A 26,104-nucleotide genomic window follows, 5' to 3' on the forward strand; every position below is an offset into this window, starting at 1 on the left:
TATACAATCTCCTAAACCTGTAACTTCAGACATTATTTTCTGTGGTTATCCCAAAACGATATTCTTTCCCTATTACTTTTCTGGTCAGTGCTATCCGGGATCCTTGGGACATCCCTACCCCTAAACCCTAACCCTACGGTCCACTTAACCATAAAACCTTACCATTTAAAATCTTCAAATTGGGTTAGGGACGTTCCAAGGATTCAGAATAGCATATACCCTGCTATTTAGGACATTTACGTCATCTGTCTCCACTTTCCGGCCATAGTTTCACAACAGTTCGGTTGCTAGGGATTCTAGGCGTCTTCCTAGTCTGGTTGCTAGCTAATGTGCTAGCTTGCTGTCTGTCTTGTTTTGATGCATAACCTTGCACTTAGTCAACATTTAAATAAATATACATCTATTTAAAGGTTTAATATTAATTCATATTTCGAAGTTGACTGCGATGTGAAAAAGGTAAGGTTGTGCGTGCTATATAACTTTACCACATGTTTGGATGATTAGCTATCGTTAGCTAGCTAGGTCAGGTAAATGCTGATAAACAACGGACGTTACAACCAGCTATGGATGGGAAGGGCAGGTTATGTCTTGTGTAGCTAGCTTTGACTTGTGTAGTTAGTATCAGTACCTAGCTAACTATATAGTCACAGTTCTGAGCTGTCTTATGTAACTTCGCTACCTAGCTCCTTAGCTAATAAGCTAAATCTGCCTGCCTGCTGTGCCAATTATGTCAGTGTTGAAAACCATCCATACATAAGCTCGATTCCAGACATGGCAGTATTGTTGGGATTTCACACTCGCATTGTGAAGTCATGAGCAGAGAAACCAGTGCATGTTTTCCGTGTCTTTTAGCCAGTGTTTACAACTTCACATGAGTTCCGGGAAGATAAAGGAGATGGGGGACATATTGGCCAATGAAGCTGATCTTCTCGGGATGATCAAGGAGGTATGTGAAAGGAACGGTATATTAACTTTTACACTCGCGGGAATTGGCCTACATGGATAGGGCTATGAACCTTATTTATAATAAGGATTACATGGAGAAAATCGGAAATCTCTGAAATGAAAATGAATGGCCCTCCCTTAAGCAAAATATATTTTACCTAAACAAGTGACCCCCCCGCCCCTCTATCGTTTAACCTCACTTCTTGGACAGACCAGAGCAGTTTTAGAAACTGTTCTTCATCCTGTAAGCATTACATGGCAACACAGGAATTTTGATAGCATAGAGGGCTGCGGGCCAGAAGGTTGTGGGTTCACAGACCACCTCACACAAGAGTAGGTAGGGGTGGACAGATCTCCTTCATAGTAAAATCATTGCATGAATCTATCATTGTATTTGCAGGTCAGAGGAAAACATTTAATTTTATAAAAATGTCAAGCAATTCTACATATTAGCATACTCCTTTTTAATAACACACAAATTACCAAATTTACAGGAAAAGAATAGACAAGGAAAGGCCTGTGATTTCTTATCATAATTCTCCAATGCCAAATCAGTGTGTCTTGTTTGCAGTAAATGGTTTTGCAAATAATTACATCTGAGATGTCATTAGGAATCTGAACATGGTACGTTGAAAAGTTAGGTCTACCTTTCTACCCCAGACAGAGCAGGCCTACCTTTCTACCCCAGACAGAGCAGGCCTTCCTTTCTACCCCAGACAGAGTAGGCCTTCCTTTCTACCCCAGACAGAGTAGGCCTTCCTTTCTACCCCAGACAGAGTAGGCCTTCCTTTCTACCCCAGACAGAGTAGGCCTTCCTTTCTACCCCAGACAGAGTAGGCCTTCTTTCTACCCCAGACAGAGTAGGCCTTCTTTCTACCCCAGACAGAGTAGGCCTTCTTTCTACCCCAGACAGAGTAGGCCTTCTTTCTACCCCAGACAGAGTAGGCCTTCTTTCTACCCCAGACAGAGTAGGCCTTCCTTTCTACCCCAGACAGAGTAGGCCTTCCTTTCTACCCCAGACAGAGTAGGCCTTCCTTTCTACCCCAGACAGAGTAGGCCTTCTTTCTACCCCAGACAGAGTAGGCCTTCCTTTCTACCCCAGACAGAGCAGGCCTTCCTTTCTACCCCAGACAGAGCAGGCCTTCCTTTCTACCCCAGACAGAGTAGGCCTTCCTTTCTACCCCAGACAGAGTAGGCCTTCCTTTCTACCCCAGACAGAGTAAGCCTTCCTTTCTACCCCAGACAGAGTAGGCCTTCCTTTCTACCCCAGACAGAGTAGGCCTTCCTTTCTACCCCAGACAGAGCAGGCCTTCCTTTCTACCCCAGACAGAGCAGGCCTTCCTTTCTACCCCAGACAGAGCAGGCCTTCCTTTCTACCCCAGACAGAGTAGGCCTTCCTTTCTACCCCAGACAGAGTAGGCCTTCCTTTCTACCCCAGACAGAGTAGGCCTTCCTTTCTACCCCAGACAGAGTAGGCCTTCCTTTCTACCCCAGACAGAGTAAGCCTTCCTTTCTACCCCAGACAGAGTAGGCCTTCCGACACAGAAAAAATGTAAGTTTTGACTGCTGGCTACTCGTCTTCTGTGGCTTTAACCCAATGAGAAAAGTTCACAAGTTTTTCCCTGAAAGCTGTCGGGGATTCAACATCTTCTATTGTGCAGAAAGTGAATACCTTAATCAATCAATTGATAGTGACAGAAATAGATTACTTCCCAGGCAAAGCACGTTTTTTGTCTCTTCAAATCAAATCAAATCAAATTTATTTATATAGCCCTTCGTACATCAGCTGATATCTCAAAGTGCTGTACAGAAACCCAGCCTAAAAACCCAAACAGCAAACAATGCAGGTGTAAAAGCACGGTGGCTAGGAAAAACTCCCTAGAAAGGCCAAAACCTAGGAAGAAACCTAGAGAGGAACCGGGCTATGTGGGGTGGCCAGTCCTCTTCTGGCTGTGCCAGGTAGAGATTATAACAGAACATGACCAAGATGTTCAAATGTTCATAAATGACTAGCATGGTCAAATAATAATAAGGCAGAACAGTTGAAACTGGAGCAGCAGCACAGTCAGGTGGACTGGGGACAGCAAGGAGCCATCATGTCAGGTAGTCCTGGGGCACGGTCCTAGGGCTCAGGTCCTCCGAGAGAGAGAAAGAAAGAGAGAATTAGACAGAGCATATGTGGGGTGGCCAGTCCTCTTCTGGCTGTGCCGGGTGGAGATTATAACAGAACGTGGCCAAGATGTTCAAATGTTCATAAATGACCAGCATGGTTGAATAATAGTAAGGCAGAACAGTTGAAACTGGAGCAGGAGCATGGCCAGGTGGACTGGGGACAGCAAGGAGTCCTCATGTCAGGTAGTCCTGGGACATGGTCCTAGGGCCCAGGCCAGTTGAAACTGGAGCAGCAGCATGGCCAGGTGGACTGGGGACAGCAAGGAGTCATCATGTCAGGTAGTCCTGGGGCATGGTCCTAGGGCTCAGGTCCTCCGAGAGAGAGAAAGAAAGAGAGAAGGAGAGAATTAGAGAACGCACACTTAGATTCACACAGGACACCGAATAGGACAGGAGAAGTACTCCAGATAAACAAACTGACCCTAGCCCCCCGACACATAAACTACTGCAGCATAAATACTGGAGGCTGAGACAGGAGGGGTCAGGAGACACTGTGGCCCCATCCGAGGACACCCCGGACAGGGCCAAACAGGAAGGATATAACCCCACCCACTTTGCCAAAGCACAGCCCCCACACCACTAGAGGGAAATCTTCAACCACCAACTTACCATCCTGAGACAAGGCCGAGTATAGCCCACAAAGATCTCCGACACGGTACAACCCAAGGGGGAACCCAGACAGGCCGACCACAACAGTGAATCAACCCACCCAGGTGACGCACCCCCCAGAGACGGCACGAGAGAGCCCCAGCAAGCCAGTGACTCAGCCCCCGTAACAGGGTTAGAGGCAGAGAATCCCAGTGGAAAGAGGGGAACCGGCCAGGCAGAGACAGCAAGGGCGGTTCGTTGCTCCAGAGCCTTTCCGTTCACCTTCCCACTCCTGGGCCAGACTACACTCAATCATATGACCCACTGAAGAGATGAGTCTTCAGTAAAGACTTAAAGGTTGAGACCGAGTTTGTGTCTCTGACATGGGTAGGCAGACCGTTCCATAAAAATGGAGCTATATAGGAGAAAGCCCTGCCTCCAGCTGTTTGCTTAGAAATTCTAGGGACAATTAGGAGGCCTGCTATAGAAGTTTGAAGCTCAGCCTATGAATGTCAAAGAAACTTAACAATGATATCGTCATATGCATCAGAGTCACGTCTTTCCCAGGTATTTGACCATTTGTTTGTAGCGTAAAGCATCGCCGAGCTCTGTTTAGTCACTTTTTATATAAATCATATCCGTTTTTTATTTTCTTCAGAATCTCAAGCTAACAAAGGGTAGGCCTGTGTTTTTTTTGTTGTTGCCATTCTCTTTAAGGAAATGTAGTCCTATGGCATACCCTCTCATACCCCTTCAATTTGAGTCTTGGTTTTAACTGAACAGACCTTCACTGACACGGAGGTAGACTACTTAAATAGTGCATGGTGGTTGGAGGAACTGACTGACACATCTATGGATATAGCAGCCTGTAGTCTGTCTGTCAAACAGGTAGGCCTACCTCCTTATTTATTAAATAAGAAGAAACAGGCTCCAACATAAATCCCTCTTGTTGTTAGTAAACTAATTAAAATGAAGTCTGTTGCAATGTAGATTTCACCTACTCTCAGCACCGTGAGGTGTCCATTTTTCCGATTGATTGTGCCGCAGCTGCTGCTTCCAAATTTCAGCACCACAGTGTAAGTTACTTGAATCTTGCTTATTGTAGGGTCAACAACTCTGATAAGTACATCATGGGCAAGAAACATTGTTTTTATGAAAATCAATTATAGTAGTAGCAAGCTATCAAAGTTGACCTCCGGTCTTCCTTATCTTCTTCGCACTCTCCTTCTCAAACTGCACAGAACATAGGTTATAGGCTAGTCGACACGCAAGATATAAATAATACATCCGGTTGAAGCCTTGGACTCTCCTCCTGAACTTCCACTGTAGGCCTACACAGCACAGCTTTGGTTAGGTAGCACACGGGAAAAGGTTTTTGATCAGCAAGAGCAGAGCAGGCCAGGCCAGGCCATGGCTCATATCCATTGCAGCCTGGTTTTATTTACAAACGTTCCAGCTGTTATCTTAGCAATGTAACTTTGCTCTGAGCTTCTCAGAGCATTGACTGTAGGTGCGTTTTGATATTACGCGCCCAGCAGCGAATCAGAGATGAGGGGCGGTATCGGGTACATATCAATATATAACCTAATAAGCAACTAATTCTAAAAATTCTAAAACACTGAGAAATACTGACTACTAATATTTCATCAATGATAAATTACATGATCCTCCCCTGGACTAGATTTTTTATTTTTTATTACTAAACCCTCCCCTTGACTAAAATTGAAGAAGCACAACCATTTTCCTCCAGCTACCAAATCTGTAAAATTCGATTCTAAATTGAAATGTTTCTTACAGAAAAATATGAAAAGCATATGCATAACCATGGTAGTAATTGAAAGGGAACAATTGGGAGATTCTGTGAAAATTATTAGACCAAAGGTGAGGACAAAACAGTTCACCTGACGCATTTTACAATTACTGTACTTTTTTTGCTGCATTTGTTGATAACAAAATAGGAAAATACCCTGGACACATTCAGTAACACGATGAGAATATTCCTGGAAAATATGGGGTAGGTGCAACATAAGAGAAAATAATTCCAAGAGTTCTAGTGAGAGGACTAACTGGTGTCTCCAAGTGGACACACACCTGTCCAAAGTGTGCACAGTTCCTAAGTCATTTCAATGCACTTTTATCACTCAAAGAAGAGTCTTCTAGCGAGTGCCATTGAGGAACTAGAGCAAAAGCCCACTTGTAGTTGTTTTGTATGGAATACAACCTGGCATCTCCGCCAGCTAAATGACTTAAATGTAATGTAATCACACAACTACTGTTGTTGTTTAGTCAATCCAAAAATGGCCTTTTATAAATCACAATCTGGGTCAGGTGGGAATCATTTGACAGCTCGTGCATTTACCAACATGACTAGCTAAGTTATAAAATGGCGTTATGCTTTCACAATGCATTTCAGGGAAACAGTCATTTTGGTAAGAAGAGAGAAGAGAAGAAGAGAGTCCTGAGTGAATTCAGGTGTGTGTGTGTCGTGGTAATTTGTTTTTCTTCACAATAGACAAACACAGGCTCATTCTGTTCAGAACAACCCAGGGTATGACGACATGTCAATCAAACTCAATCATCAATCACATTTATTTATGAACCCCTTTTTTACATCAGCCGATGTCACAAAGTGCTGTACAGAAACCCAGCCTAAAACACCAAACAGCAAACAATGCAGATGTAGACGCACGGTGGCTAGGAAAAACTCCCAAGGAAGAAACCTAGAGAGGAACCAGGCTATGAGGGGTGGCCAGTCCTCTTCTGGCTGTGCCGGGTGGAGATTATAACAGAACATGGCCAAGATGTTCAAACGTTCATAGATGACCAGCAGGGTCAAATAATAATAATCACAGTGGTTGTAGAGGGTGCAACAGGTCAGCACCTCAGGAGTAAATGTCAGTTGGCTTTTCATAGCCGATCATTCAGAGTTCGACAGCAGGTGCGGTAGAGAGAGAGAGTCAGAAACAGCAGGTCCGGGACAAGGTAGCACATCTGGTGAACAGGTCCGGGTTCCATAGCTGTCGTCTTGTAACTGTACATCTAACATAGAGATCCGAAACGTTGACTCTGTATATGACATGAGTTTTACAAGTTGGACTCACGGGGTCATACAAGCCAGCCAAATACATCAAAGCGGTATTTATCGCCCCTCCCCCCCCCCGCCCGCCAACTCACTCAGACAACACAAACATGTTCAATAGTTGCCTAATCAGCAGGAGGGATGGGGGCAACTTCTCGTCGTGCGGTGGCTCAAGTTCAGAACGAGCTAATACAATGAAGCACATTGCCAGAGCTCTGATGTCATGTATAGCATGTTACTGTAAAGCAACTGTGTTGCAATTTAGGCGTTTATCAGTGCCCAAATCTACCATTTACAACCCGTATATGGGTCCGATTGTAAAGGGCTATGGCATCTCATTGGAAAGGGTATATTATGAAGGTTATGGGAAATCAAGGGTTTATTAACACCTCGTTGGTATGTGAAATCAAGGGTTTATTAACACCTCATTGGTATGTGAAATCAAGGGTTTAAGACCTCTCATTGCGAACACAGATGTGTCAAGTCAAATGTGCTTAATGTTGCTTGCTAACCATGCAGCGATGCTGCACCAGTGTCATTTTATGTAGCCCGCCTGGGACCAGTCTAATTCTCATCGACTCCGTCTCAGTCACAACATGCAATTGTGTAGTATTTGGATAAAAGTAGGTTGTGTTTGTTGTTTTAATCTGAATTGAAAACTATAACTTCTCTTTTTCTTTTCTTTTTTTGACCAGTATTTGAAGTATGGTGAATTTGAAGAGACAGTTCATCACTTTGAAAAGGAGTGTAAAAACAAGGGGAAAGTTGTTCCAAAACCCAGAGGCAACAGTCTTCGGGACTCGAAAACGCTGATTATCCAGGTAAATGGTGGATTTTAAAACATTTTTTTTAAAGCTGCATTCTGTGGTCGTTGCTGGAAATGACAGACATTCGTCCTTAGATACCCCAAATAGTATACTAACCACAGACTCCAAAGTTCTGAAGGAGACATTCCAACATTCCGTGATGGAAGATGATAGGTTCTATTTGACTGGTACTAGCCCATTCCTGTATCCCTACAGAAGGACCTGTTGACCTCATTTGATGACGGCGACTTCAAGGTGTTCTTCGAGCTGTGGACAGAGTTTGTCCCTTTGGAGGTCAGGGACTGTGATCCTCACGCCCAGAAACTGGAGTTTTACCTTCGTGTCCACTTCACCATCTTCCCCTTGAAAATCCACTTGGGCAGACATGTACGTATAATATGCCTCTCCTAACTACCGCTTACTGGATCACTCTATTGGATGTGCAATTTATAAAATATATATATATATATTAGAAGCTACCCAAGCTCTAATTCTGTTTTAGTATGAGTTCCAGACCCAGGTTCAAATAGTGTTTTGTTTTCTGTCAAATACTTTTGAGTGTGAAATTAAACCTGATTATGGAATGCAAAGATGAGCAGTTTTGCCCTTTAGGTTATCAACCTTGTTCGGTTACTGTACCACCAATGACATTTTTGCTTTGCCCGTAGTAGCTCTGATGTACATTTTTACCACTAGGCGTATTGTCTCATGAGTCCTTCTTTAAATACCCGCTGTGGATAGGCCGAGTACCCCTGCTTGAAAACCACCGCACTAGGCAAGTTCAATCGAGCACACCTTAGAATAACTATTTGAACCCCTGGTCTGGTGTATTCTGTTTTCTGTCTCAACGTTGTACCTCTTCCATCAGACTTACAGGCTAAGTGTTGCTCTTTTTTTTTAGCACAAGCTTTGTGTACTTTGTCATATCAGCTCCCTCATCTCTGTGGTGAGAAAAATAGCATGGATCAAATCACCATCAGCCAACAGATGGCCTCGTTGCACCATGCAGCCTTTCCTTAGCAACAAGCCATTCACACTGGTTCGTTTGGTTGAAGTTCTCTTCACAACTCCTTGGTTTCCAGGAAACCAAAATGGTGGTCCTATCCAGTGCAATTGTATAACCTATAACCTTATCTATAGCATTTGTGAAAGTTGTGCACCATAGATAATCTAATCTTATTTTTGTATTATCCAATCAGAGTACATTTTATTTGGTCACGTGTTTAAACAACGTAAGTTGTTAATACAATACAGTACATAAACATATCAATGAGCCAATACAGTGACTTTGGAAAGTATTCAGACCCCTTTCCTTTTTCCACATTTTGTTACGTTACAGCCTAACTCTCAAATTGATTTAATATTTTTTTCCCTCGTCAATCTACACACAAAACCCCATAATGATGAAGCGAAAACAAGTTTTTAGAAATTTATGCAAATAAAAAAACAAATATTTTGAAAATGATTTACATAAGTATTCAGACTCTTTCCTATGAGACTCGAAATTGAGCTCAGGTGCATCCTGTTTCCGTTGATCATCCTTGAGATGCTTCTACAACTTGATTGGAGTCCACCTGTGGTAAATTAAATTGGTTGGATATGATTTGGAAAGGTACACACCTGTGTATATAAGCTCTCAAAGTTGACAGGGCCTGTCAGAGCAAAAACCAAGCCATGAGGTTGAAGGAATTGTCCATAGAGCTCAGAGACAGGATTGTGTTGAGGCACATATCTGGGGAAGGGTACCAAAACATTTCTGCAGCATTGAAGGTCCCCAAGAACACAGTGACCTCCATCATTCTTAAATGGTAGAACTTTGAACCACCAAGACTCTTCCTAGAGCTGGCCGCCCGGCCAAACTGAGCAATCAGGGCAGAATGGCGTTGGTCAGGGAGGTGACTAAGAACCTGATGGTCAATATGACAGAGCTCCAGAGTTCCTCTGTGGAGATGAGAACCTTCCAGAAGGACAACCATCTCTGCAGAACTCCACCACTCAAGTCTCCATGGTAGAGTGGGTAGATGAAAGCCACTCTCCAGTAAAAGGCACATGACAGCCCGCTTGGGAGTTTGCCAAAAGGCACTTAAATGACTCTCAGACCATGATAAACAATATTTGCTGGTCTGATGAAACCACGATTGAACTGTTTGACCTGAATGCCAAGCGTCACGTCTGGAGGAAACTTGGCACCATCCCTACGGTGAAGCATGGTGGTGGAAGCATTATGCTGTGGGGATGTTTTTCAGTGCCAAGGACTGGGAAACAGGCAGAATCGAGCGAAAGATGAACGTAGAAAAGTACAGAGAGCTCATTGATGAAAACATGCTCCAGAGTGCTCAGGACCTCAGACTGGGGCAAAGTTTCACCTTCCAGCAAGTCAACAACCCTAAACACACAGCCGAGACAATGCAGGAGTGGCTTCGGGACAAGTCTCTGAATGTCGTTGAATGGCCCGGCCAGAGCTCGGACTTGAACCCGAGCTAACATCTCTGGAGAGACCTGAAAATGTCTGTGCAGTGACACTCCCCATCCAAACTTACAGAGCCTGTATACAACAAGAGTACTGCCCTCCCAAATCAATACATACAGAGCCTGTATACAACAAGAGTACTGCCCTCCCAAATCAATACATACAGAGCCTGTATACAACAAGAGTACTGCCCTCCCATATCAATACATACAGAGCCTGTATACAACAAGAGTACTGCCCTCCCAAATCAATACATACAGAGCCTGTATACAACAAGAGTACTGCCCTCCCATGTCAATACATACAGAGCCTGTATACAACAAGAGTACTGCCCTCCCATGTCAATACATACAGAGCCTGTATACAACAAGAGTACTGCCCTCCCATATCAATACATACAGAGCCTGTATACAACAAGAGTACTGCCCTCCCATGTCAATACATGCAGAGCGTGTATACAAGTACTGCCCTCCCAAATCAATACATACAGAGCCTGTATACAAGTACTGCCCTCCCATGTCAATACATACAGAGCCTGTATACAAGTACTGCCCTCCCAAATCAATACATACAGAGCCTGTATACAAGTACTGCCCTCCCAAATCAATACATACAGAGCCTGTATACAAGTACTGCCCTCCCAAATCAATACATACAGAGCCTGTATACAAGTACTGCCCTCCCATGTCAATAGTCCAATACTCTTAGCAATATTGTCTCCAGTTGGAGCAGCCCACTACTTTTAATTACCAAATCAATTCAATCAATTAATTTAGTATGAATGTGTTTCTCCCACAGGACCGAGCAGACTTTGAGGTGAGGATCACCCACTTCAAGCACTACCTGGAGACGCGAGGGGCAGCACTCAGTCAGACCACTGAGTTCCTACCCTACTACGCCCTCCCCTTCGTGCCCAACCCTGTGGTGCACCCCTCCTTCAGAGATCTCTTCCAGGTGACACCATTGTCCCTGAACGTACTCGCATATACATGTCATATCAACATTAGCAGTATGTAACAACCAAAAAGCAATGCAGGGTCGGGACACTGATTAGGCACATGAATGCATGAATGCATGAATGAATGAATGAATGAATGAATGAATGAATGCATGAATGAATGAATGCATGAATGAATGAATGCATGAATGAATGAATGAATGCATTAATTTATGAATGAATGCATGAATGAATGAATGCATGAATGAATGAATGCATTAATTTATGAATGAATGCATGCATGGATGCATGAATGAATGAATGCATTAATTTATGAATGAATGCATGAATGAATGAATGAATGCATTAATTTATGAATGAATGCATGCATGGATGCATGAATGAATGAATGCATTAATTTATGAATGACTGAATGCATGGACGAATGAATGAATGAATGCATTAATTTATGAATGAATGAATGCATGGATGAATGCATGGATGCATGAATGAATGAATGCATTAATTTATGAATGAATGAATGCATGGATGCATGAATGAATGAATGCATTAATTTATGAATGAATGAATGCATGGATGCATGAATGAATGAATGCATTAATTTATGAATGAATGCATGAATGAATGAATGAATGCATTAATTTATGAATGAATGCATGCATGGATGCATGAATGAATGAATGCATTAATTTATGAATGCCTGAATGCATGGACGAATGAATGAATGAATGCATTAATTTATGAATGAATGCATTAATTTATGAATGACTGAATGCATGGATGAATGGATGAATGAATGGATGAATGAATGAATGAATGCATTAATTTGTGAATGAATGAATGAATGAATGAATGTGCTGTACTTCACTAACTGCCCATGTTATGCTATGGTATGTTGTTATCAGGAGTCCTGGATTCCAGAGATGAAGCAAGAGCTGGAGAAGTTCCTGACTGTGACACTGAAAGTGTCCGACACTCCAAGGCTTCTGTCGTTATATGTATCCTTTTGACAAGAATCATTAAATGTGACCCATATTCAGTTAAGCTGAGGTCACACCAGGAAGGGCAATCTGAGCAGCATTAAAAAATATATAAAAAAAACGTTTACAACATACGTTCACAGCATAAAATCATATAGTAAAAACTATATACACTAGTGGGGCGACAGGTAGTCTAGTGGTTAGAGTGTAGGGACTGCAGGTAGCCTAGTGGTTAGAGTGTAGGGACGGCAGGTAGCCTAGTGGTTAGAGTGTAGGGACGGCAGGTAGCCTAGTGGTTAGAGTGTAGGGACGGCAGGTAGCCTAGTGGTTAGAGTGTAGGGACTGCAGGTAGCCTAGCGGTTAGAGTGTAGGGACTGCAGGTAGTCTAGTGGTTAGAGTGTAGAGACGGCAGGGTAGCCTAGTGGTTAGAGTGTAGGGACGGCAGGTAGCCTAGCGGTTAGAGTGTAGGGACTGCAGGTAGCCTAGCGGTTAGAGTGTAGGGATGGCAGGTAGCCTAGTGGTTAGAGTGTAGGGGCGGCAGGGTAGCCTAGCGGTTAGAGTGTAGGGGCGGCAGGTAGCCTAGTGGTTAGAGTGTAGGGACGGCAGGGTAGCCTAGCGGTTAGAGTGTAGGGACGGCAGGTAGCCTAGTGGTTAGAGTGTAGGGACGGCAGGTAGCCTAGTGGTTAGAGTGTAGGGACGGCAGGGAGCCTAGTGGTTAGAGTGTAGGGGCGGCAGGGAGCCTAGTGGTTAGAGTGCAGGGGCGGCAGGGAGCCTAGTGGTTAGAGTGTAGGGGCGGCAGGGAGCCTAGTGGTTAGAGTGTAGGGGCGGCAGGTAGCCTAGTGGTTAGAGTGTAGGGACGGCAGGTAGTGGTTAGAGTGTAGGGACGGCAGGTAGTGGTTAGAGTGTAGGGACGGCAGGTAGTGGTTAGAGTGTAGGGACGGCAGGTAGTGGTTAGAGTGTAGGGACGGCAGGGAGCCTAGTGGTTAGAGTGTAGGGACGGCAGGGAGCCTAGTGGTTAGAGTGTAGGGACGGCAGGGAGCCTAGTGGTTAGAGTGTAGGGACGGCAGGTAGCCTAGTGGTTAGAGTGTAGGGACGGCAGGTAGCCTAGTGGTTAGAGTGTAGGGACGGCAGGTAGTGGTTAGAGTGTAGGGACGGCAGGTAGTGGTTAGAGTGTAGGGACGGCAGGTAGTGGTTAGAGTGTAGGGACGGCAGGTAGTGGTTAGAGTGTAGGGACGGCAGGTAGTGGTTAGAGTGTAGGGACGGCAGGTAGTGGTTAGAGTGTAGGGACGGCAGGTAGTGGTTAGAGTGTAGGGACGGCAGGGAGCCTAGTGGTTAGAGTGTAGGGACGGCAGGGAGCCTAGTGGTTAGAGTGTAGGGACGGCAGGTAGCCTAGTGGTTAGAGTGTAGGGACGGCAGGTAGCCTAGTGGTTAGAGTGTAGGGACGGCAGGTAGCCTAGTGGTTAGAGTGTAGGGACGGCAGGTAGCCTAGTGGTTAGAGTGTAGGGACGGCAGGTAGCCTAGTGGTTAGAGTGTAGGGACGGCAGGTAGCCTAGTGGTTAGAGTGTAGGGACGGCAGGTAGCCTAGTGGTTAGAGTGTAGGGACGGCAGGTAGCCTAGTGGTTAGAGTGTAGGGACGGCAGGGAGCCTAGTGGTTAGACTGTAGGGACGGCAGGTAGCCTAGTGGTTAGAGTGTAGGGACGGCAGGTAGCCTAGTGGTTAGAGTGTAGGGACGGCAGGTAGCCTAGTGGTTAGAGTGGAGGGACGGCAGGTAGCCTAGTGGTTAGAGTGTAGGGACGGCAGGTAGCCTAGTGGTTAGAGTGTAGGGACGGCAGGTAGCCTAGTGGTTAGAGTGTAGGGACGGCAGGTAGCCTAGTGGTTAGAGTGTAGGGACGGCAGGTAGCCTAGTGGTTAGAGTGTAGGGACGGCAGGTAGCCTAGTGGTTAGAGTGTAGGGACGGCAGGTAGCCTAGTGGTTAGAGTGTAGGGACGGCAGGTAGCCTAGTGGTTAGAGTGTAGGGACGGCAGGGAGCCTAGTGGTTAGAGTGTAGGGACAGTAGGTGGACTCTGATCCTGAACAAGGCAGTTAACTCACTGTGCCCCGGTAGGCTGTTATTGTAAATAAGAATTTTCTCTTAACTGACTTGCCTAATTAAATAAAGGTTAAATAAAAATAAATAAATAAAATAGTGGCATCCATATCTGTTAAAAACAGTAGCCTACCATGAACCCATGTTAAAAACAGTAGCCTACCATGAACCCATGTCATCCATAACTGTTAAAAACAGTAGCCTACCATGAACCCATGTTAAAAACAGTAGCCTACCATGAACCCATGTTAAAAACAGTAGCCTACCATGAACCCATGTCATCCATAACTGTTAAAAACAGTAGCCTACCATGAACCCATGTCATCCATATCTGTTAAAAACAGTAGCCTACCATGAACCCATGTTAAAAACAGTAGCCTACCATGAACCCATGTTAAAAACAGTAGCCTACCATGAACCCATGTCATCCATAACTGTTAAAAACAGTAGCCTACCATGAACCCATGTTAAAAACAGTAGCCTACCATGAACCCATGTTAAAAACAGTAGCCTACCATGAACCCATGTCATCCATAACTGTTAAAAACAGTAGCCTACCATGAACCCATGTTAAAAACAGTAGCCTACCATGAACCCATGTTAAAAACAGTAGCCTACCATGAACCCATGTTAAAAACAGTAGCCTACCATGAACCCATGTTAAAAACAGTAGCCTACCATGAACCCATGTCATCCATAACTGTTAAAAACAGTAGCCTATCATGAACCCATGTTAAAAACAGTAGCCTACCATGAACCCATGTTAAAAACAGTAGCCTACCATGAACCCATGTCATCCATAACTGTTAAAAACAGTAGCCTACCATGAACCCATGTCATCCATATCTGTTAAAAACAGTTGCCTACCATAGAAGTAGAGTCAGACCTACTATTGGAATCATAATTGCAATGCAAATCAAAATGTGTTCAGCTGTTCAGCTTCTTTTTTTTTTGGTGTCTGGATAAATAGCGGGAATATGTACAACTCTGGCGCATATTTTTTTTTTTTCCAGTGGAATCAAGGCGCAATGCTCTCTATTTAAAATGCAATGGTTTGATACCATGAGGCTGTGTTATCTACATTAGAAACAGTAGGCCCATAGGCTAGGGCTGGCATCTCCAAACTGGGAATGGGAATGTGAATTCATGTTTTTTAATTTTTGTATATACACCTTTTTCGTGTTGTCCAATTGTTAGTAGCTACTATCTTGTCTCATCGCTACAACTCCCGTACCAAGTTTAGGAGAGACGAAGGTTGAAAGTCATGCGTCCTCCGATACACAACCCCGACCAAGCCGCACTGCTTCTTAACATCAGTGCCATCCAACCCGGAAGCCAGCGACACCAATGTGTTGGAGGAAACTCTGTGCACCTGGCAACCTTGGTTAGCGCGTACTGCGCCCGGCCCGCCACAGGAGTCGCTGGTGCGTGAGGAGACAAGGATATCCCTACCGGCCAAACCCTCCCTAACCCGGACGACGCTAGCCCAGTTGTGCGTCTCCCCACGGACCTCCCCGTCACGGCCGTTTACGACAGAGCCTGCAACAAATTGGCCTAGCAAATAACAACTATTGCAACAAAATACATTTTTAACAACTATTACATTTGTTTTGTTCCCCTACCGGACAAGGATTGTCCCAACATTCAAGACCCTGCATACCACTGCTGGCTTGCTTCTGAAGCTAAGCAGGGTTGGTCCTGGTCAGTTCCTGGATGGGAGACCAGATGCTGCTGGAAGTGGTGTTGGAGGGCCAGTAGGTGGCACTCTTTCCTCTGGTCTAAAATAATATCCCAATTCCCCAGGGCAGTGATTGGGGACATTGCCCTGTGTAGGGTGCGGTCTTTCGGATGGGACGTTAAACGGGTGTCCTGACTCTCTGAGGTCATTAAAGATCCCATGGCACTTATCGTAAGAGTAGGGGTGTTAACCTCGGTGTCCTGGCTAAATTCCCAATCTGGCCCTCAAACCATCACGGTCACCTAATAATCCCCAGTTTACAATTGGCTCATTCATCCCCCTTCCTCTCTCCTGTAACTATTCCCCAGGTCGTTGCTGCAAATGAGAACGTGTTCTCAGTCAATTTACCTGGTAAAATAACGGATAAATAAATAAATTAAATAATCCCAGAAATATGTTGAGCATGTTTACAATCCACATTGTTCTATGTAGGCTAATTGCATGGCTTCAGTATAAAAAAATATATAAAAAATGAACATAGGATTAACACTGATATATGCCTAGTATAAAATTATTTATGTCTGAGCTAAGCCAAACATGGTCAATAAGCATTCAACAATAAGCATGACACCATCATTGCTCCCTGTGGCCGTGGGCACATATAACATTAGACCTAAGACAACGTTACAGACACCATCATTGCTCCCTGTGGCCGTGGGCATATAACATTAGACCTAAGACAACGTTACAGACACCATCATTGCTCCCTGTGGCCGTGGGCATATAACATTAGACCTAAGACAACGTTACAGACACCATCATTGCTCCCTGTGGCCGTGGGCATATAACATTAGACCTAAGACAACGTAGAGTATGGAGAATTTTACGCACAGCCACAGCTTTCACAAGAGCTGGAAAAAATATCCAATATAAAGAGAAAGAGGGAATGTGAAAGGTGATCAAACAAACAGGCAAATGTACAGTACATTTGGAAAGTATTCAGACCCCTGGACTTTTTTCACATTTTGTTACTGTACAGCTGTATTCTAAAATGTATTAAATCTACATACAATACCCCATAATGACAAAGCAAAAACAGTTTTTTAGAAATTGTTGCAAATGTATTAAATACAATACTTTGTTGAAGTACCTTTGGCAGCGATTACAGATTATAGTCTTCTTGGGTAGGACAAGTTTGGCACACCTGTATTTGGGGAGTTTCTCCCATTCATGATCTGTCAGGTTGGATGGGGAGCGTCGCTGCACAGCTATTTTCATGTCTCTCCAGAGATGTTCAATTTGGTTCAAGTCCGAGCTCTGGCTGGGCCACTCAAGGACATTCAGAGACTCGAGTTTGATATTGTGAAAGCCGGGGGCTATGTTCGAGTGCAAAAAACACCCATCTGATCCCGCCTCTGGCCCTTATAATGGTGTAAAGGGCAAGTAGTGAGAGAAGGTGATGACATCAGAACAGTCAAGCTTTCATTTGAAAACACAATGATAGATTTTTCCTTTCTGATGTCCATTCACGTCATTAAACCTTTACCCCCCCCCCGTCGTGAAAATCCTTCAGGATTATAATATTATCCTAATATTTATGGAGCCCAGCCTTTACCCAACAGTCAAGACGACAGAGCTTGTTTACTGTCTTCATGGGAGTTCCTCCTCTCCGCTGTTCCCGGCCTGATGGACATTAGTACTGGTAGTGTTTACCAACCAATGTTGCCTTAAAAAAAAACTGTTCTACCTTTTATTTTCTGCTTGTGATGCATACCTTTGACAAACACTGAAAGGCGGCCGTCATTTCATTTGGAAAGGCAAACACCTGTCAGATATAACGAGGGAGGATATCCTTTGTAAATGTTGAAGATGTCTCAGTAATGTGATAGACTGTTGTCTCTGCTGCCGCACGTCAAGCGATGTCGAATACGAGCGTTTCTTTAACGTGGCCGTTAACGCAGAAGGATGACGGAAGGAACACCAAAGGTGATTGTAGCCACAGAAATAAATAGAATATATTCTATTGTCATTCTATTTCCATCATTGTCCTTCTCCAGTCTTTTTCTAAAGAGCATATTGTTATTTATTTTTTTAGATAGACTTTCATACCTGTCACTGTCGAAACACATATGTGGAATTCTTTCACTTCTTTCACTTACTGTAGACCAGGGGTGTCAAACTCATTTCCTTGGGGGCCGGTTCCGGCCCGCGGGCCGTATGTTTGACACCCCTGCTGTAGACTGTGCTGAATGAGCGTCATGAGTCATCATACATACTATGATTCCTTGTGTTGTGACTCATCCTTCAGTAAACGTGGTACACGCACATCTCAATATTGAAGGTTAGAGCCAATGACGGACACATACGGATGCTGCATGAGTTAATACTGTAACCTAAATTGCATGTCAGGCACTGCAGTTGCCAGGGTAATTTTGATTGTTGTCAACCGATGATGGAATTGCCATGGTAATATGGAATTTGCATTTACATTTTTGTAATGTTATGACTGTTGATAAACCACACATTGAACCTTGGGCCGATTGCACTAGCTATGTGAAAGTTCAAACTAAGCCAAGTTATACACTTAAGTGTGTGCTTACTAAATCTAGATGTATACTTTACTATAGTCAACCATTTTATTTTAGTGTTAGCTAGCTCACTGGTTAACAAGGTGATTGAGGTCTTCTTCTGGTTATTGATTGGCTATCACAGATGTAGGTTATTACTGACTTGCTGCTGTGCTTCCTGGACACCAGTCCATTCATCATGGTGATTCCCATTCTAGTCATTCTACTGCTATGGGACTTAAATAATTGCTAGATGTTTGTGTGCTTATGTATGTTACTGTTTTGATTATATTTTCTTGTGTGTGTGTGCGTGTTCTATATGTGTTTACAGACACCATACAGCAGCTGCAGCTGCAGCTGGCCGAAGCAGAGAAGAGGACCAGCAGCTACATGAGGAGGTTCAATAAGATGCAGGCCGATCACCACAACCTGATAGGAGTCACTGCCGAGCTGGTGGACTCTCTGGAGGCTACAGTCAGTGGGAAAATGGTAGGGCCTAACATGTACAAGTTATATTAGCCTGGTCCCAGATCTGTCAACAATGTTTACATACTGTTTCACCCACTTTATACTGTATTCTAGTCATGGCTCATCCTATATAACTACTGCTGTACACACCTTTTCTATTCATATACAGTTCATACACACCACGTATACACTGAGTGTACAAAACGTTAAGAACACCTTCCCAATATTGAGTTGCTTAAAAATCCTTCTTTAACCCGTCTCCTCCCCTTCATCTACACTGATTTGAAGTGGATTTAACACGTGACATCAATAAGGGACCATAGCTTTCACCTGGACTCACCTGGTCAGTCAATGTCATGGAAAGAGCAGGTGTTCCTAATGTTTTGTACACTCTATGTGTATATATTTATATATATATATATTACGGACGCTGACATTGCTCGTTCTGATATTTCTTATTATCTTGTTTTTTTACTTTTTGGGATTATGCGTGTATTATTGTATTGCTAGATATTACTGCACTCACTGTTGGAGTTAGGAACACAAGCATTTAGCTACACCTGTGATTACATCTGAAAATCTTTGTATGCAAAAAAATCACCTTGGATTCGATTTCAACTTGGGGGGGAATCCCAGTTTGTTTAGCATGACAATGAGTGACATGATAGCACCAACAGACTGTTACCCAGGCTACAGATACAACAACCCCTTTGAAACAGGGAACACGCACCACACATGATTCCTTCGTGATTTAGTCCACGATCAGCTCCTTTTGTCTTGCTTACGTTGAGGGAGGAGTTGTTGTCCTGGCACCACACTGCCAGGTCTCACTGCCCTCCTCCCTAAAGGCTGTCTCGTCGTCGTTAGTGATACGGCCAACCATCGTCGTGTCATCAGCAAACTTAATGATGGTGTTGGAGTCGTGGGTGAACAGGGAGTACAGAAGGGGACTAAGCACGCACACCTGATGGGCCCCCGTGTTGAGGGACTGGCGAAATGTCCCCACTTGTCCGAGTTTCCCTTGTTTTACATTCCTTGTTGGGACCAAACAATTGATTCCCATTCAAAATTATATTTTCCATAACCCCTAATCACAAACTAACTCCTTAACCTAACCCTAAAATAGCCTTTTTCCTTGTTGGGACTGGCGAAATGTCCCCATTTGTCTGAATTTTCCTTGTTTTACTATAGTTCTTTGGTCCCCACAAGGATAGTAAAACCAAACACACACACACACACACACACACACACACACACACACACACACACACACACACACACACACACACACACACACACACACACACACACACACACACACACACACACACACACACACACACACACACACACACACACACACACACACACACGCGCGCAAACAGTATAATAGCACTATTTTACATCGTGATGACTGATTTTAGGCTACACTCACAACATACACAAAAATAGCAAGCCCTTCCTCCCTCCCACTTCCTCCCTCTTCCTTCCTTCCTTCCTTCCTTCCTTCCTTCCTTCCTTCGTTCCTCCCTCCCCTTTCCTCCCCCTCCCTCCCTCTTCCTTCCTCCCTCCCCTCCTTCCTTCCTCTCCCCTTCCTTCCTCTCTCCCCCTTCCTCTCCCCCCTTCTTCTCTCCTCCTTCCTTCCTCTCCCTCCCCCTTCCTCCCTCCCCCTTCCTCTCTCCCTCCCTCCCCCTTCCTCCCTCCCTCTCTCCCCCTTCCTCCCTCCCCCTTCCTTCCTCTCCTCTCTCCCCCTTCCTCTCCCCCCTTCCTCTCTCCCTCTTCCTTCCTCTCTCCCCCTTCCTCTCTCCCCCTTCCTCCCTTCCTCTCTCCCCCTTCCTCTCTCTCTCCCTCCCTTCCCCCTCTTCCTCCCTCCCCCTCCCTACCTCCTCTCAGAGCTCAGTTGGGATGTTCTGATGCTGTTGTGTTTTTGCAGATCTCCCCAGAATACCTCCAGAGTGTGTGTGTGCGTCTCTTCAGTAGCCAGCTGAGGCAGAGTGCGGCGCAGAGCATCGACTTCACCAGGCCTGGCACTGTGAGTGACAACACACACCGCCCTTCACTGATGAGGAAACACTCCATTTCCCATGAGCACTGTAGAGCCGTTTTAGTAGAAGAAGAAACATTTATGGGGAAAGGGTAGTGTACATTCTACAGTATAGCCTCTCCACTTTCTCCTGAGCGAATTACTTTCTAATGCATTTCTCTACACCCGCAATAACATCTGCTTAACACGTGTATGATGACCAATAAAATTAGATTTTCTTTTTTATTTCTTTTTGTATTTTACACTTGACATAGCATTATGTAGCAATACATTATACTTCTTTAGCCTCACGTTGGTAGGACTAAAGGTTAACCAAGTAGGAAAGTTAGAACCCAGTTATATAATACTGTATTTTATATAAACCTGACTTTGTTGTTACGTTTTCACAACAGTTCGCTGTTAATATAGCAGCACTCCTCAGTCTGGGACTTATTCCGAGTTTCTCAAGGACGTCACCCCCCAAAAACAGAACACGCAACAAGCACACCCCACAGCTTGAATCTAAAATCTGAGCGAGATGATAACGTTCCTGTACGTAATATACTCTAACGTTATGTAGTATGCTGTACTGATGCAGAAGATTGATACGATATACTCTAACGTTATGTAGCATGCTGTACTGATGCAGAAGGTTGATACGATATACTATAACGTTATGTAGTATGCTGTACTGATGCAGAAGGTTGATACGATATACTCTAACGTTATGTAGTATGCTGTACTGATGCAGAAGATTGATACGATATACTCTAACGTTATGTAGCATGCTGTACTGATGCAGAAGGTTGATACGATATACTATAACGTTATGTAGTATGCTGTACTGATGCAGAAGGTTGATACGATATACTCTAACGTTATGTAGTATGCTGTACTGATGCAGAAGGTTGATACAATATACTCTAACGTTATGTAGTATGCTGTACTGATGCAGAAGGTTGATACGATATACTCTAACGTTATGTAGTATGCTGTACTGATGCAGAAGATTGATACGATATACTCTAACGTTATGTAGTATGCTGTACTGATGCAGAAGGTTGATACGATATACTCTAACGTTATGTAGCATGCTGTACTGATGCAGAAGGTTGATATGAAAGTGCCATGTCATTGAGAGGACAGAATGACTCATTCCGTTGGCACCAAAATGTACTGTACCCACTCCAGCCAAAGGCTCTGTCACTCCACTTGTCGACGAGAGGCCTGCGTGGAAGTCGCTCTGGATAAGAGCGTCTGCTAAATGACTTAAATGTAAATGTACTGTACCCACTCCAGCCAAAGGCTCTGTCACTCCACTTGTCGACGAGAGGCCTGCGTGGAAGTCGCTCTGGATAAGAGCGTCTGCTAAATGACTTAAATGTAAATGTACTGTACCCACTCCAGCCAAAGGCTCTGTCACTCCACTTGTCGACGAGAGGCCTGCGTGGAAGTCGCTCTGGATAAGAGCGTCTGCTAAATGACTTAAATGTAAATGTACTGTACCCACTCCAGCCAAAGGCTCTGTCACTCCACTTGTCGACGAGAGGCCTGCGTGGAAGTCGCTCTGGATAAGAGCGTCTGCTAAATGACTTAAATGTAAATGTACTGTACCCACTCCAGCCAAAGGCTCTGTCACTCCACTTGTCGACGAGAGGCCTGCGTGGTAGTGTACTGGACGTATCTGCAGGACATAAATAGGGTACATCACATGTGTTCGCTAAGGTCCACTAGGAAATTGTTGTGTTTCCAAAAGAAGAAGAAGAAGAAGAAAATAAAAACTAGTTTGTTCTATGTTTGGTGGTCTGGCTGATGTGCTCTGATGATGCCCTCTATTCTCATATCATTGAAATGGACCCTATACAGTACATCCAATCCAATAGATCCGTTTCCTCACCTTCAATGTTGTCCTGACCACATCCCTGATGTGCTTCTTCATTTTGGTTTGAACTGGCCTAGTTTAGTGTATCTGTTAGCTTGTGTGTTTTTGACTTCTTCAATTCAACTGCTTCTTTTCTTTTTGTGTGTGTGTGTGTTTCTGTGTGATTGTCTGTCCACGAAGGGATATTACTCTATGAGTCCTTATGATGACGGATATGTAAGTTTTACTGAAGTTTTCATCCATTTTGTGCTGTCGCCCCCTTCCCCCCGTTCTCCCGTCTTGCTCGCACCTTGCCTTGTCGGTCTATCCCTCCCTCTCTCCACCACTCCACCTCTCTTCCTCTCCCCTATACCTTTACATGGCTCCTTGTATTGACCCAGTATTCCAGTGTGTTCTCCACTTGTAATAATAATATAATATATACCATTTATCAGACGCTTTTAGCCAAAGCGACTTACAGTCATGTGAGCATACATTCTACGTATGGATGGTCCCGGGGATCGAACCCACTACCCTGGCGTTACAAGCGCCATGCTCTACCAACTGAGCTACAGAAGGACTTCTCTTTCGATTCGTTTAATGGGATGTTTGTCCTTGTTTGGCGTCAGAATGGTTCCCTTTTTGTCTGGCGACGATGCAGCTTGTTGGGTGTAATATCTCCGTGGTTTATAGCCAGCGACTTCCTTAAGCATCCACTTGTTCCCCGTCCATAGATTGCCATCTCATCTCTCTGTTGGCTATACCGTTAGGAAGGTCATTTGCCACTTGTACGTGTGACAACATCGATCTGTTTCTTTTTATACAAGTCCCAACATAATGTTCCCTCAAAAAGAATTCGGCACTGAGCAAATTTCAGGTCTGCTGCAAAATTCCCAAAAATTCCAGTGTGTGTTTACTGTGAATACTGAGACTGTACTCGCTTTAAGTTACAGTTTTACTGTGAACACTGAGGCTGTACTCGCTTTAATTACAGTTTTACTGTGAACACTGGCTATTTGATCATAATGTAGGGCCTACCAGAGTGGTCTCCCATAGGATTTTAACATGGAAATAGATGTTCTATCATTCAGCCTACAGTAGCAGCCAATGTGTGGTGTTCAATGTAGGCCTACATTCCATGAGACTTTAAGAACAAACACATGTAGGGCTTGACATTAATGTTTTTATCCACTTGTCCTTCATACAAGGGGGTGACTGAATGTTGTTGTGTTGTTTGATGCAAGAAACCACTTTACAAAGTAAAATGCATTATTATTCCCATACCGTTATTACAGAGAAAGACACATTATGCTGCCCTCTGCCTATTGGCTACTTAGTTTATTCAAGCCTGTTTCAAAATACAACACTGCCCCTTTAAGACAAAATAAAAATTATTTACCTGACTCGCTTTTCAAAGATGTCGTTTTGTGCTCTTGTAGGAAGCAATCACTCCCCTATTGCTGACTACAAATTATCTATAACTGAGCTAATAACTCACAAACTAGCAAAGGACATTAACAAAATGTGCACACGTGGATACATGCAGCTCTCGCTTTGATCTCGAAACAAGCGCGTCTACCCACAACCACTCATGCTGTAAACACAGTCCAGTTCATCTACCCACAACCGCTCATGCTGTAAACACAGTCCAGTTCATCTACCCACAACCGCTCATGCTGTAAACACAGTCCAGTTCATCTACCCACAACCACTCATGCTGTAAACACAGTCCAGTTCATCTACCCACAACCGCTCATGCTGTAAACACAGTCCAGTTCATCTACCCACAACCACTCATGCTGTAAACACAGTCCAGTTCATCTAAGTGCTGTAAACACAGTCCAGTTCATCTACCCACAACCACTCATGCTGTAAACACAGTCCAGTTCAAAGTGAATGGTACAGATCCATATAAGGAAATGGTCTATTTGCATATAGGTCTACTGCAGGTCTGGTTTGTTATGCCACACCGGTCTGTGTAGAGTATAGAGTGCGGGCTGAGTCGTGTGTGTCAATGCCGTAGAATCCTACTCTGAAGCATTCTGCCTTCTACAAAATCTTTTGCAAAGTTCGTTTTGTCTTGGTGTGTTGCATTGAAAGTGGCTAATATTGTATTGGTTCGATCACAATTGCCACTGTAAAGAGAAACATTGATAGTGTTAACTAACAGGGGGAAACTCTGGAAAGTTGAGTGAAGTTTCATTTCGTGCTTCTCTCCATGGGCTGATATTTCTGCTGCGCCGCAGCTTAGAGGGAACATTGATCCCAACTGACCTATGAGAATTAAAGAAGAATGATGATACCAGTTCACTTCTTATTATAAGCACTTTTCCCAAAAAATCAGAGGAAAGTAGCTGAAAAACATCTAAACTATTTAAAAAATTATATATTTTAAAAAAAGGAAATAAAAAAAGCAGATAATTGCATAATAGCCTACAACTGGAACTTACGTTTTTAAGCTATTGTTGATTTCCAGTTAGGTTCAACCTTTTCCACAGCCACACAGAGAATGACTTTGTTCTCCATTGGAATACAACACCATAATTGCGGTATAATTATCAGAGTCTTCTCCCATTTATTATAGATGGCTCTCAAAAGATTTCACTGTGTCTACCTGCCTATGGGGAGAAACTAAAACTCAGACAGTCCACCCAAATACCTGAATTATATTAGGATGCAAATATTTAACCTACTTCTCAAATAGTAAGTGTTACAATGGCTTGTTATGGGTCCCCATTAGGCATAACAAAGAGATACGACATTAAAGAGGATAAATGACCTGTTTCTGCAATCTGTGTGTGGGAATTTAATTCCACTGTCTGCAATATTATTTTAGATATACCATTTAAACATAGTTTTATTTTATTTTTCATGCTAAAAACAATAACTTTTCGTCAGTCAATGACCTCCATTTTAATTAATAGACTGTACGAGGCCAAAAATAACTCGAGAGGAATATCGACGAAAATTGATAGTCTTCTTGTCTTTTTGAAAATACTCCTGTCCCATTCTAACTAACCACATTGCATGTTCTGGCCTAAAGTTCCTGTCGCCCGTTTCAGTTCGAGTTTTGGGGCAATTCAACTAACAGAGGCGAATTCATGGGAAAAGCTAATCTCCTTAACATTCCTATATCTCAATGTCCTCTCTGGTGGAAGTTGCTGTAGGAGACTGGTCACAGTAAATCCTCTGTCAAATGTCACAGGCCGAACATGACATAAACACCTGCCAGCCCTTTGTGCTTTATGGGAACAGACATTTTTTGGGGGGAAAGTAGGATCCAAGACAGGTCTTTCTCCCAATCACGTTCTAGCTACACCAATGCCAGAAATGATGTGGATCACCTCACTGACCTTTTCCTCAAGCTAATCATCCAGTTTTGAGGTTGGATTTCAGTTGGAAACACGCTAATTATTACTTTGA

General features: G+C 43.8%; 1 protein-coding gene across 3 annotated transcripts in view; it reads left to right on the plus strand.

Moving 5' to 3' along the window:
- Window positions 1–274: 274 nt before the first annotated feature.
- Window positions 275–26,104, plus strand: part of LOC123996602 (lisH domain-containing protein ARMC9) — an 86,081-nt gene continuing 60,251 nt past the window's right edge. Inside the window, exons 1-10 of one of the 3 annotated variants that reach the window (XM_046300099.1) lie at window positions 275–456; window positions 853–946; window positions 7,480–7,605; window positions 7,807–7,977; window positions 10,859–11,014; window positions 11,924–12,016; window positions 17,724–17,748; window positions 18,661–18,818; window positions 20,731–20,829; window positions 22,883–22,918. In XM_046300099.1, the coding sequence (XP_046156055.1) occupies window positions 872–946; window positions 7,480–7,605; window positions 7,807–7,977; window positions 10,859–11,014; window positions 11,924–12,016; window positions 17,724–17,748; window positions 18,661–18,818; window positions 20,731–20,829; window positions 22,883–22,918 (939 nt within the window). In that variant the 5' untranslated portion in view covers window positions 275–456; window positions 853–871. The remainder of the gene's footprint in view (window positions 457–852; window positions 947–7,479; window positions 7,606–7,806; window positions 7,978–10,858; window positions 11,015–11,923; window positions 12,017–17,723; window positions 17,749–18,660; window positions 18,819–20,730; window positions 20,830–22,882; window positions 22,919–26,104) is intronic. The other 2 variants (XM_046300107.1, XM_046300116.1) reach the window with 2 other exon arrangements.

This window comes from Oncorhynchus gorbuscha, linkage group LG02 (genome assembly GCF_021184085.1).
Source record: "Oncorhynchus gorbuscha isolate QuinsamMale2020 ecotype Even-year linkage group LG02, OgorEven_v1.0, whole genome shotgun sequence".
In the NCBI taxonomy this organism is placed as follows: domain Eukaryota; kingdom Metazoa; phylum Chordata; class Actinopteri; order Salmoniformes; family Salmonidae; genus Oncorhynchus; species Oncorhynchus gorbuscha.